The 14577-nt window shown below is 37.0% G+C and overlaps 1 protein-coding gene across 3 annotated transcripts in view; it reads right to left on the bottom strand.

Annotated features, from left to right (window-relative positions):
- Nucleotides 1–14577, bottom strand: part of CLIP4 (CAP-Gly domain containing linker protein family member 4) — an 81161-nt gene that overhangs the window by 49143 nt on the left and 17441 nt on the right. For all 3 annotated transcript variants that reach the window (XM_060117632.1, XM_060117630.1, XM_060117631.1), the window contains 6 exons: nucleotides 12026–12165; nucleotides 11161–11254; nucleotides 9901–10062; nucleotides 8056–8174; nucleotides 4816–5052; nucleotides 2273–2408 (listed from right to left, as the gene is read on the bottom strand). In XM_060117632.1, coding sequence (XP_059973615.1) covers nucleotides 2273–2408; nucleotides 4816–5052; nucleotides 8056–8174; nucleotides 9901–10062; nucleotides 11161–11254; nucleotides 12026–12165 — 888 coding nt within the window. The remainder of the gene's footprint in view (nucleotides 1–2272; nucleotides 2409–4815; nucleotides 5053–8055; nucleotides 8175–9900; nucleotides 10063–11160; nucleotides 11255–12025; nucleotides 12166–14577) is intronic.

The raw sequence follows: 14577 nt of genomic DNA, 5'->3' as shown, positions 1-14577 counted from the left end.
AAAAAACTGTTGCTGAAAAGAGACAAATGCTTTGGCTTCTGCTTAGTCAGGGGGTTCTCTGCCTCTCCTGCTCCCCACACCTCAAGTACTGACAGTTTAGCAAAGACCTGGCTCAGACACTGAGCTGGCTCAGCAGGAAGGGCTATTCCCATTTTTACATAATCCAACACATGACCCTTGCCCCACAACTTGCCGTAAAGTATGTAAAAGGGGATGGAGACAGGGTCCTTGCATATCCATCTCTGTCCTAATCAAGCATGCCTCTCCTTGGAATGATGGGATTTGGGTAGCCACGTGCATTCTGTTACAATCTAAGCATTTCTCATGGCTCTGATTTACATCTGCTCTCTGTGTTGCTAATGGTTTTGATCTTGCCCTTAGTCTGCTTGACAGTTGCCAAAATTAGCTAATAGAGTAAAACTAAACTTAAATTCTTATCCTTATACAACTAACCAAATAAACTCCAAATTAAGTAATGTGGTATTTAAAAATTAAAACATTCAAAAGAATAAAATATATAACCTATAATGAATTCTGGATTAGGAAGAACTATCTTAGCATAAAAGCAGTTATAAGAAATTATAAAGGAAAAGTCTTTTAACTGCATAAAACTACATGTCCAAAAACAGTGCAAATGAAGTTCAAAGGCAAATGACAAACTGGGCGAAATATCTGTAATAAATATAAAGGCTTAATATCCTAAAGATGCATTTATTTTTTAAAAACTCTTATCAGTTTTTTAAAAAGCTAATATCCCAATTTTTAATTGGCAAATAATATGAATAATTATTTCTTGGCAATTGCCAAGATAACACAAAAAATACATGTGCTACAATAGAACATTTTAGGTATTTTATTTCACCACAGTCAGAATAACATGAATTTAAACAGAAATTTTTACCCATCAAATTGGAAAAATTAAAGGAAATTGAGCCATAAAAAAATCACATTTTCAAACAATATTTAAAGATTTGAGGAAATTATAATAGGATGTCAGATAAAAATGCAGACTATTTAACTATACATAAACCAAATTTTGTGGAAAAAATAAACAGGAAATATATACAGGTGATTTTATTTTTTTCTCCTTTTTTATGTTTTTTAAATCTAATGTAATGGACATTTTTTATAAACAAAAATTTAAATAATATACCCCAAAATGAGGCTCCATCTTAAGTGTATGACAAAAGGAAACTGGTGATTTTGATAAATTCATAACAGCTAGCAAATAGTTAACATTTTGGGGGTGCTTACTGGGAACCAAGCACTATTCTAGGTGCTTCATATATTTATCAACACATTTAATTCCCACATGAACTCTTGCGGTATTGCTATCCTCATTCTACAGAAGAAAACTGAGGCACAAGAAGAGAAAGAAGGTCCCACAGCTGGTAGGTAGAGCAGCTGATTCACACCCAAGCAGTCAGGCTCCAAAGCCCATACTCTTCAACACTGTACCATACTGCCTTCCCTGTCGAGCTACAAGATGAAATACTGCGCAACCAGGGAAATTAATGTTCTGGGAAAGTACTTCACAACAAGGAAAAATATTCACAACATAGTAAGTGACAAAAGCAAACTGAAATCAACGTGTCAGGGTGTGTGTGTGTATGTGTGTGTTTGTGTGTGTGTGTGTGTGTACAAGAGAAACAGAGAATATAAAATAAAACAAACATTTGTCTGAAAAAGAAAGAATCATCCCAGCTCAGGAGCACAGTAATAAAGTTGGCCTCACTTGCTTTTCAATTTTTCAAGGTTTTCAACCTCTAGAGCTCTGTATTTCCTTGGTAATAAAGAATAAAGTCCCTCCTTCAGTCATGACACCACCATGAGCAGGATTTAGGAAGGTCTCCAGAGCTAGGTGCCCTCCTAGTAAGACACCCTCTCCCAAGCACAATATTGCTCACAGTAAGAAAAGGGCAGTTGCTTCATTTATTACGTAAGTAACCAGGGAGAAAGTTTTATTTAAAAATAAAAGAGTAGGGCCTCCCTGGTGGCGCAGTGGTTAAGAGTCCGCCTGCCGATGCAGGGGATACGGGTTCATGCCCCGGTCTGGGAGGATCCCATATGCCGCGGAGCGGCTGGGCCCGTGAGCCATGGCCGCTGGGCCTGCGCATCCGGAGCCTGTGCTCCGCAACGGGAGAGGCCACAACAGTGAGAGGCCCACATACCGCAAAAAGAAAATAAATAAATAAATAAATAAATAAAATAAAAGAGTAAAATTTTATTACTTTAAATTAATTCTCATTAAATTAGATAGTATCTAACTTACCGTATTTGGGGGCACATTTAAAGTACTGGACTTTCCCAACACTTCCATTGTTTTTTCCTTCTGGTTCATCCAACTCAATGCCAGCCCACTGCCCACTTGCAAATTCAGTTGTTCCACAAAATCTTAATGTTCCAACCTAAAGAAAATATAAATCAGAGTAACTTTTGAGTACTACCAGTAATTCTAAGTTTCCCACTCTTGCAACTTTATCATGGAAATCTCTCAAAAACATACTCTCAGGGCTTCCCTGGTGGCGCAGTGGTTGAGAGTCCGCCTGCCGGTGCAGGGGACACGGGTTCGTGCCCCGGTCCGGGAAGATCCCACATGCCGTGGAGCGGCTGGGCCCGTGAGCCATGGCCGCTGAGCCCGCGCGTCCGGAGCCTGTGCTCCGCAACGGGAAAGACCACAACAGTAAGAGGCCTGCGTACCACAAAAAACAAAAACAAAAACATTCTCTCAAAGTAGACTTCAGAAGAAGGAAAATATTACCAGGGATAAAAAGAGACATTAAATAATGATAAAAGAGTCAATGGACCAATAAGGCATAAGAATCCTAAATGTATATGTACCTAACAACTGAGCTCTGAGACATATGAAGTGAAAACTGATAGAACTAAAAAGAGAAATAGACAAATCTACAATCACAGTGAGACTTCAACACACCTCTCTCCATAATCAACAGGCCAAGAAGGCAGAAAACCAGTAAGGATACAGAAAAACTGAAAACTGAAACCAGCTATAAGCCAGTTTGACCTGACATTTATAAAATATTCCATCCAAAACAGCAATACAGGATTTCCCTGGTGGCGCAGTGGTTGAGAATCTGCCTGCCAATGCAGGAGACATGGGTTCAAGCCCTGGTCCGGGAAGATCCCACATGCTGCAGAGCAACTAAGCCCGTGCACCACAACTACTGAGCCTGCGCTCTAGAGCCCACGAGCCACAACTACTGAGCCCGTGTGCCACAACTACTGAAGCCCACGCGCCCAGAGCCCATGCTCCACAACAAGAGAAGCCACTGCAATGAGAAGGCTGCACACCACAACGAAGAGTAGCCCCTGCTCGCCGCAACTAGAGAAAGCCCATGCACAGCAACAAAGACCAAATGCAGCCAAAAATAAATAAATAAAATAAATAAATTTATTTTTTAAAAAAAGAGAAACAAAGAGAACTAAACACACAAACTCTATCTATACCTAGCACTCTATCCAAAACTTAACTCAGGATTAAATGTAAAACTAAATATAAAACCTAAAACTGTAAACATCTAGAAGAAAACATAGTAGAAAATTTCTGATATTCTAAACACAAAATCCATAAAATAAAATTTTGAAAAAATGAACTTCATGAGAATTTAAAACACCTGCTCTTTGAAAGACAGTCCTAAGAGAATGAAAAGACAAGCAATAGACTGAGGGTAAATATAAATGAAACAAGACTGGCGGTGAGGTGACAAAGGTAAACGCTGCCGACTGATATATGCATGTTCGTTATATGTTTCTACTTTTGTATAGCTTTAAATTACTCAAAATAAAAAGTAGTAAAATAAAACACAGAATAACTCTTCTAAAAGTCCGTTCTCAGATGTAGGACAGGAATACTAAAGAAGCTGAATATTAATCCAAAGGGGGAAAAATGCTATGTGTTCATAATTTCTTGGTATTTTAGCTCCACAGATAGGACAACGGAAAACTAACAAATGTCCATGAATGTATTCTTGTGGAAGTCGGTAAATGTCATTCTCAGTGTAATAGTTTGTAGTTTACCTTCCTTTTTGAAGCAACTTTCTTAGTAAATCAAATGTTCAAATTTCAGTGTTTTCTGAGAAAAGTGCATAACACTCCCCACAAACCCACCCAGATATTTAGCCGTAGCTACGTTAGAAATTCCACATGCAAGCGCAAATTCCCTGTCCCATTCTCCATACCAAGCTCCCAGTTGGCCCCAAAAAGAGAAAAATAGCTCCCCCATATAAGGTTTTTAAAAAGAGAGAAGGTCAACAAGTGAAAGCCACCTGGAAACTGAGGCTCTGGACAAAGAGGTGTCCAGAGAATCTTCAGTCGGGTGGAGTTGGGAGTCCTCTTTCCCACATACATTTTCATTACCAGGTTGAAATCATATCTAAGATTTCCCTATTTGTGGGATCAAAAAGCCAAACACCCAGGAACAGTGAGGGTCACCTTTGCTCCATTTCTGGGCAGCAGTAGTTGTGGGAGAATCACTACTGAGGAGGGGTGCGAGCGGGGAGCTGCAAGGGAAAACCTGCAGGCTGGATGCCTCTAAATTCACTCAGCAGCTCCACTATGCTCCACTTTTCTCCCATTCAAATAAAGATGTCTTCGTTATTCAGTTTGAATAGTTTATATTCTTAAATTATGCTTTATAGTAACCGTGCATCTAAGTTTCACGTTTTCCTTTAAGTATCCTTCTACCTACATATGGAACTTAAAAAAAGAAAAACTCAAAACCACACTGCACCCTTGGCACATAGGCCACATAATGACCTTGGACATCGCTTTAGAGACTGCAGCTACTGACTCTACCTTCTGTCTTGCAATAACGACACGATCCCCCAGCTTCAGGCCAAGTGACGTCAGCATCACCTTGCTAGTAACACGATCGTAACTTGGAAGCAAGGGCTTTGAGAGATCACATGACAGAGGCACCGCATCGAGCAGCATCTGCTTGATTTCTTTAGCAGTTGCCGCGGCATCGGCCATTTCTAAGGGCATTTCGACTGGGTCTGGGACAACGTCAGCGGGGATCTGTCCTTTGTCATTCTACAAATAAAGAGAAGAGAAATTTTTCAGTTCATATCTGCTCAGAGCTCTACACGGTCATATAAAAGTATTTTTGGAAAAAGTAAGTTAAATTCATCTATCATTTATTTATTCAAAAATATTTACTAAACTCCTACCACCTGCCAGACACCATTCTAAGTGCTAAAGGCACACAGTGAAGAAAACAAAAGCCCCTCCCTCAAAAAACACACAGCCTGGTGAGAGGCAGACTATAATCACACACATAAAACGTATGGTGTATCAAAGGGTAAAAAGTGGCAGAGAGAACAAAGCAGGTAAGGGGGACAGGGAACACGGGGACAGAGATGGCTATTCACACACAGGGGTCAGGGAGGGCCTCACTGCTGAGAGGTACTGGTGCAGAGGCCCAGGGAGGTGAGGGAACACACGGAAGCTCAGCTGGTGGGGACCGAGGTCCAGGCTCAGGGAAGAGCAGGAGCTCAGGCAGTCAGTGGGAAGCGAGCCTGGCCGCACAGGCTGGAGAAGGCACATCTGGAGACAGAAGTCACGGGACTGCCTGGCTTCCCAACCCCAGACCCGAGACTCCCTCCACTCCCCCAGAGCTGCCACCTTGGCTCTGTGACCTCGACCCATCCTGCCCACTCATGGAGTGATTCAGATTTTAAGAACAGAATCTATAGGTTTAATACTTCTAAAATCAGGGCTGGGATTTATCCTGCAGCAAGCAAAAATGGGCAGTCACAGGCCCACTAACATTTGCACAGTGTTTATATAAGCAAAATCCTATAATATAAATTATCTCATTTGGCTATCACAGCAAGAAAAAGCTTGTGAATAAAACAGATAAAAATTCCTACCTGTTAAGAGTATGGACTGTAGCAGAAGAACCAACTAAACAAGTAAGATATCATTACCATTTCCAGTTTGCCAATTAGGAAAATTAGGAAAGGAGAGATGAACGACTCGCTCAGCATCATATCCATAATTACTGCAGAGACGACACTGCAGTCCATGTCCAGCACCCGCTGGACTCTCAGCCCTTCTGCTGCTCTGTGCTGTCCTACCCTCACACAAGTTCTCTTTCTTCTACGTTCCCTAATCAAAAACTCAGACTTCATCAGAAAGATTCCAGACTGTAATCTTTTCTTAATAAGATGAACCAAGATTCTTTTGCTCAGAAACCTTTTTCCCTTTCCTTCTCCTCTAATAATTATCTTCAAATGATCCATATGGATAAAAGAATGAGGCTTTTAGAACACATTTAGTTTGCAAGTGCCTCACATTTTTTATTTTAAAATTCAAGTCAGTTTGGTCCTAAGTAAAAACATGGTAGGAAGACATATTATCAAATTTCTGGGACAGTGATGAACTATTTTGATCCCCGATTTCAAAGAAAAAGTACAAAATGTAATGAAAATACCTATAGTGCTAATCGTACTCTTGAGAAAAAGACAGAGGGAAAAAACCTTTTTTTTAATCAACAAACCTGTCATGGTAAGTTGTAAATAAGCTATATTTACAATGAATATTTACTTCAGATTTTTAAGTCCTCACCTTTCTAGAGTAAGTCACACACTTCTATCAATTCCTATATAAAATAAAACTTCTTTTTAAAAAATACTAAATAATAATAAAGTAACAATGATATCATGTTAACATAAGAAGGCTTGTTCATGATCAGTTATAGAATTCCATTTTCTTCTAAAGTAATGGCTGTTAGGGTCTGATCCAAGGGCTACTGCTGACCCACGTGTTGACCGCTTTTTTTTTTAAGTATTAACCTCCAAAATTCGGTAATCTATTAATTGTTTGGGGCCTGAATTGGTAATTTACCTCAATGACACACTTCATTGCATCTTACTGGATTCAAAATATTCTCTCCACTAACAGGGTCTTGTCAACAGTTGTACTAGCAAAAGCAAACACGTATCACCTTCACACTCCAGCCAAACTGAATCACCATCTCCTAGCCTTTGTGCACGCTACCCGCTCTGCCTAACATGCCTTTCTCAGCTTCCTCCTGTACCTGGTTAATTCTTCACTACGTTTAAGCACTCAACGTCACTTTGGCCAGGACACACCACAGTAAAAGTGACTGCTCTCTCGTCTGTCCTCCCCTCTAGACGATATTCTCTCTGAGGACAGAGACGTATTTATTGTTGTGTTCTCCCCGCGCCCAATAAACAAGAGGACCTGAAGGAAGGAGGGAGGGAAGGAGGAAGAAAGGGGTTGATTAAATAATTAATGGGGTTAAACAGAAAGAAAAGTGGCAAAGAAGTAGGGAGGGAAGGGAAAACAGGAAGGCAGAGAGGGAGCGAGGAAAAGAGGAAGGGAAGAGGCTTTTTCTAACATTGCCCACCCCTGCCCCTTCAAGAGAAGGCACGGACCCAATTAAGAATCCCTGCCAGAGCAAGTCACTGCTATCAATGTAACAGAAAAGAACATTGAGAGCCACTTTTGTGAAGACAACAAAATACCAAATGATTTGAAGATTATGAAATTCAATCCTGTGTGTTAACTTTGTAAATGTATAACATTATCCTGAAAAAATAAATTTTTCCTTTAAGTCGATTTTAAAGGTTTACTGCACTGTTAAATATGCATTTTTTAAATTGTCTGAAATAAAACTTCTTTCCAAAAGAATTTAAAATATGATTTAATACAGAAATATAACTTTAATATATGCATTTTTATTTAACAGCTAAGGTTTTATAAATATACCAAAAGCTTAAATGAAAGATACTTTTAAACTCAAAGATGATACATTAAAGAGCATTTTACTTATCTGAAAGTAAGGTTTATAGAGCTTATCAATATAAAAGGACTGAAATTCACTGCTATGCCTTAAATTTATTTGAGATAAAAGTTTATCACCATTACTCTTTACATGCAGCACAAAAATATAAATTATTTACCTATATAAGAGTTCTACAACCACATCCAGATTCAACTCTTTCCTGGGAGATAATGTTAGATGTTTTTATTCTTTTAATATTTTTCACTTTTAATTTAACCTCTTACCCTAAATGCAGGATTTGCTCCATGCTCCAATAAGCACTTCACAGTACCTGCACACAAGTTATATGCAGCAATATGCAGAGCTGTTCCAAAATTAAAGTCACTGCAAGTGGCATCCACATCTGCAATTAAACATCGCAAGTGTATTAACAAAATTTTCAAATTAAGCTAGTATAATGTAAAAGGAGACAGGTTGGGTTTATTTGGGGGAGGAGGGGTATTAGCTATTTATGAGACTTAAACCAACCCACTAAAAGGACGATTCTCACAATGGAACAAAATCTTCATATTACAATCTACTTAACTAATTCTTTTCTTAGTACAATAAAATTTCACTATCAAATGGACTGATATTATCATGGGTTTTCCAACCATCACAAACTAAACTATATTTTAAAGCAATTAATGGCAATAATTCATATTTGTAAAAGTAACTATCTTAACACACTCTCTCATTAAACCTCTTGCATATTTTCCATGACAACTATAATGTAGTAGGGTTTAGGTCAGGGACTAGCAAACTATGGCCATGGCCAAAACCAACTCACCATGTGTTTTTGTAAATAAAGTTTTATTAGAACACAGCCACATAGTCTCTGTGGCTACTTTCACACCACAACTGCAGAATCAAGTGGTTGCAACAGAGATGATGTGGTCCACAAAACCTAAAATATTTACTATCTGCCTCTTCACGGAAAAAAATAGTAGGTAAAACAATGGAGAATTCTCAAGACAGGAATAAATTAAAGAGTAATTAAATATATGCATCATGCTTACATACTGTATTCATTCACAATACTTTATTCAACAAATGAATTTGGACTTCACAATAAGAATGGGAATCTTGCAATTCTAAAAACATTTTAATAACTTTCAACAAATAATCACGATGCTATACAGGAAATACTCCAGATTTGGGGATCCCATTTTGACTGTTTTTTATAATATAGGTTTAATATACCTCTGGTTCTGCCAATCCTACCTTAATCTAACTACAGCTCCACCATCCCACACCCTACCTACAATTGTAAACAAAGTAAGACATGCTCAGGACACTCTCCTGAGCTATTAAAGACACTGTACCATCAAGAGAGGCTTTCTTCCTAACATCATTCAAAAAGTGAAAAAGTAAAAAGGTAAAGAGGAGATGGACAATTATACAAAGCAGAGATTAGAAACAGACACTCTGGGAAATTTATCTATGCCATCTCTAAAATAAGTCTTCTACAAATGGAGAAAACACCGCATACAACTTTTAACTTAAAGTAATACTACTGCACTTGCCCTCATTTTTTTCTCAAAAGAAAACTGCCCCCCTGTGAGGACCCAGAGAGAATGTCTAAATACAGGAGTGTGATTTAGACATTATGATGTTCAATTTTAGGATAGCATCATCAAGACAGGAAGAAAAAAAAAAAAGAAAATCTATCCCTTAATGGAATCACAGAATTTCAGAACTGAATGCCATCTAAAATAAATATTCTTCATGATTTCAATGTTTAGCTCTGAAGGTTTTATTGCTCTATTTCTGGCTACACAAGTAAGACAAAAGAAGTATACATAGATTCAATTACACTTTACAAAATCCATGTTATACTAGGGGACTTGCAGAGATATAAAAGGCCAGAGAACACTTTATTTTGGTTCTCTTTGTACTAAGTCTTCTGTGAAAGGATAGTAACTAATCTTCAATAAAGAAAAGTTAAACTGTTTCTGAAAAATAAAATGGGATTGGAGGACACATGGAACAAGATAGATTAGAAGTAAAAGTATCTTTGAATTATAATTTTTATGCCACTAATAAAGTATTCAATTAATAACATCTAATGGTGATCTTACAGTACTTGCCTTTTGGTTTAGATGTCTTCAAAATCACTCTTATAAGTTCAGGGACATCAAAATAAGCAGCATAATGCAAAGCATTCATATTTGTCCAGCGACTCCGCAAACTAACATCTGCTCCCAGATCAATAAGTTGAGTTGCAAATTTTACAGCTGTATCAACATCACCTAGAGAAGGTTTTCTAAATTATTTTTCTTCAGTACAAATTCCAATGGATGGCCATCTACTACCTCATCTAAAAAGCCAATGCAAACAGCGTACTGAATATACACTTACAACTCAAAAAATGTAATAAGGAATTTATTCTAGGAAAATAATCAAACCCAAGGGTATAGATAAACACTTGGCTGTAAAGATGTTCATCACAGCACTTTTTATTATGAATAAAATTTTGAAACAACCTAAAAGTACAATAATAAGACACTGGTAAAATAAATTATGAGACATCCATATAATGCAATACTACAGAGCCATTAAAACCAGGGCTACTCAGAGTGCACTCTGTGGACCACTGCCAGTCCCAAACTGTAATTCATACTTTTTATAACTCTTTTCTTTTTCCCTATGTAATCATTTCTTCTGAATAAATTAACTTAAATGTAATTTTATGCTTTTGAAAAATACTTGGGCTTGTATTTTATTTCTTTATCTCATTTTTTTATTACAAACTCATTTTTATTTTATTTTACAAAAGTATCAGTCCGTGATGGATTGCAGAAAGAAAAAAAAAAGAGTCCTTCACTATCAAGTTTAAGAAGCCCTGTATCAGACTATTGAAACAGGGAGAGATGTTCACAATATATAATTAAGTAAGAGGCAGGTGTAAAAAATAGTAAAGAACAGGCGAATACCAATTTTGGAAACTATGCACATAAGTTATGTATGTAGGAACAGACCTTAGACAGATCTAAAAACCAGGTCTGTAGGATTGGGATTGCCTGGAAAACAGAGCATGGATTGTCAAACCTTGACATAAACTCTCAAGAAGGTTCCAGGTGTTACCAGTTACTCTCACCTAGCAAACAGGCTGGCATGAAGCCTGTTCCAGAAAAGTTGGGAGGTACCAGGAGATTATAAAGACTCCCTTGAGAAAAGGGAGGAAAGGCAACAAGGTGTGTGGAAGACCTAACTGAATCCTCGCCTATTCAGGGAATATTATTATCATCAGCCAGGTGCCCTCCCAGGGACTCTGGTTGGCATAAACATAGTTATACAAGCACAAATACAGATGTCTTAAGCCATTAACAGATTCACCACACACTTACCAATACCATGAGCTCCAGATTTGCAAGTATAATGTAAAAGAGTCATATCTGTCAATCCATCTCTGTCATTCACATTGCAACCTCTCTTAAGAATCTAAGGAAACCAAGGAAGATATTATTACAACATAAAGTCTACTGATTTCAAACCAATGCTGGGAAACCAAGTTAGTCTATCTTATTAAATTAGTTCTCAATAAAATGAGTAGACAGAACTGGCTTCTCTTAAGGATAAATTTTAAGTCTGTACCCTACAACAATAATGAAAACTGAACTTGTCACCAGACGGAAGGAAATTCTTCAAGAGTATTCCGAAGTAATTTGGCACCCCAAATATGTTCCTTAACCTCTCAAAGCACAAGCAAATTTCCTTTCTAATGGGAGTAATGGTATTTTAAAAAGTATAAGCTCCCTCTTCTTACAACATGACAGTATGCTGGTCAAGGAACCCAGCATTATTCTTTTATCCCTCTTCCAAAAAATCAAATATTTTTAAAAATTATATTTAAGGCTAGATCTTTACCAAGCCACCCCAAAGTATAGATAAATGTGAGAGTAATCAAATCTCCTCATGAAAATATATTTTTAAATTTACAAAATCAACTTGTACAAAGAAAGAAGGCTCCCTCTGCTCCCACCAGGAGTCAGATGTCAGAACTCCAGATGCAAGGGAGTGAGGAGCATGAGGGAATAACGGAAAGAACGTACAGTGCTAACTCACTGCTCCATGAAAACCTATGAAGAACAAGCATCAGCATCTTTAAAAGGTTTCCCCTTTATCACCACCTTTCCATTCAGATGGGGGGGGAAAATCTATACAATTAACAATCCTAACAATACAAGACTTAACAACGTAAGAATGCCTTACCTCATTTCCAATAACATCAATATTTTGCTGGACCTGAGGAACCCACTGTCTTAAAATGGCAAATAATTCTGATACAGAAGTTTTGGGATCGAAGAGAATTTCCTGGCATGATGTATCATTAGGATCAAAGAAAGAAAACTCTGAAATTTAAAAGGTGTAAGTTAAATTTATTAAAATTTCAAAATAAATATATTGAAAATAATAAACAAGACCAGGACTCAAATGATACAAATATTTTTAGGTGCAGAAAAAGTAGATTTACCTTAAGCAATTCTCAAAACCAAAGTCAGGATCAACAAAAATTATGAGGCATTTCTGAACTACTATGAGAATGAGATTTCCACGCATCATACTACATCTTATCACAAATGAAACAAAAATCTGAGCGTACTGATTTTAAACGCTGAACTTTCCAAGAACTTCTTCTAAAGCACAGAAAATCTGTCAAATTTTATAGGTATTTTCACCTCTCAAAACATAAACATGTCATGAACAGTAGATCCACATCCATGATTAAAACATACATAATAGAAATACGCCAAAATCTCAACAGTGTACTAGAACAATGTGTAATTTTAAGTATTCTTTTTACTTCTCTGTTTTCCTTATTTTCTATAATAAACAGGCATTACTTTGAAGCCTTGCGACAGAGTGATTGGGTTATTTTGGAGTATGTATTAGTAAAGACATGGAATACTAGACACAATTGAACATGATTTTAAAATCTTTTAAAACTTCCTTAAGATTCAGAGAGAACAGATCATCCTATGGCTAGAGAATAAAAGAGAATAGAAGAAAATCAGATTCTACAATCTTGAACAATCTATAAGAAGGTAGGGAATCTAAAAAGCTAGAAGCATCTAAAGAAGAAAAGCAATATTTGCTGAGTGCTTACGATTTACCAAACACCTTACAAATCTTCCCAGGCACCTGACCTGACAGGTATTATTATTCTCATTTTGCAGATAAGGAAACCAAAGCTCAGACTAAATAATACTTGCTCAAACTCACACAGCTAGTAAGTGGCAGATGTGGGGTAGAAAATCAGGTCTGCCTCCAAAGTCTATCTTCTTTCCTCTATTATGCTGTCTCCCCAAGAGAATTCACTATTGAACTCAGATTTTAACAGCATACGTGAGTAGCAGGATTTGTGTGGGGTTTTTATTTTCTTCTTTGTGTTTTTATTTATTTTCCAAAATTATACTATGTACACACAGCTCTTACTTTTAGAATCAGGGTAACTGAATGATGGAAGGAGAAGCACAAAACCAAGGACGTGTATAAAAGTAGAGCAGTCCATCAGAAGAGGATCAGAAAGACTAAAACTAAGAGCATATGCTATTCAAAATCTCAGAGAACAAAATGGTCCTCTACAAACAGAAGAGTCAGAGAGAATCAGTATGCAACACAGACACCAAATTCTCAAAGATTTGGGTGTATTTCCTATAAATAGCAGTTTACTGGAATTTTTTTTGGTCTAATTGATTCAGCCATTCAATAAATATTTATGGATCAGTGACTTTTCTAGGCATTGGGCATTTCTAGTAGAGAAATTCCTAAATATATACCTAAACAGACTCTTCTGCATGTGTCTACAGGAGACATGTACAGGAATGCTTATTCTAGCATTGGTTATAATAGCAAAATAACTGGGAAACTGAAACATCTCTCCATAGAGGATGTATAGAAAGTGGTATATCCATAGGATGGATTCGATGCTTTCTTACAACTAAATAAATGAATTCGATATCTACATTATGAATTGATAAGGATAGGTCTCAAAAAACATACTGATCAATAAAATAAGTTGAAGAATAATATACAACATCTATCATTTCCATAAAATTACAAATACACAAAATAATCCTATATACTGTTTATGGATGCTCATATATGTAGGAAATGTATAATTAAATGGTCTGCAATATTCACACTAAATATAAGATGGTGGTTGCCTCTGGGGAGCAAGGAAAATGGAACCAGAAAGGAAAATGGAGGGAATTTCAACTTTAAGGTTTTAATTCTTATAATTGAGAAACAGGAGCTAAAGGAAATAAGGTACTATGCTAATAATTATTCTTTCTGATGGTGGATATGTGTGACACATGTTTGCTATCACTATATTTTCTGCATTTTTAAATGACTTCCCATTTTTAAAAAATGAAACACAATGGAAAAAGAACATAATAACAATAAAAGTGCCAATAAATGTGTAAGGCTTATTTAAAGAAAATTGAAGTGGTGGGTGACTTAAATGGAGAGACACATCATGTTCCTGGACTGGAAGATAAAATATTTAAGGCTGTCAATTTTCCCAACAACAATTATTTAAAATAATTTCAATTCTAATCAATCAAAATTTCACCAAGATTTACTTGTGGGAGGAGACAGACAAAATTATTCTACTGCTCATCTGTGCCAGAGCTTCTCAAACATTAACGTAGATAGGAATCACCTAGGGATCTTGTTACGATGTAGGTTCCAATCCAGTAAGTCTCAGGTTGGGGCAGGGACTGCATTCTAACAAGTTCCCAGTGATGCCAATGATACTA

Source organism: Mesoplodon densirostris, chromosome 14 (genome assembly GCF_025265405.1).
Source record: "Mesoplodon densirostris isolate mMesDen1 chromosome 14, mMesDen1 primary haplotype, whole genome shotgun sequence".
Classification (NCBI taxonomy): Eukaryota; Metazoa; Chordata; class Mammalia; order Artiodactyla; family Ziphiidae; genus Mesoplodon; species Mesoplodon densirostris.
Note: the sequence above shows the minus strand (reverse complement) of the source record. Positions and strands in the feature narration are given on the sequence as shown.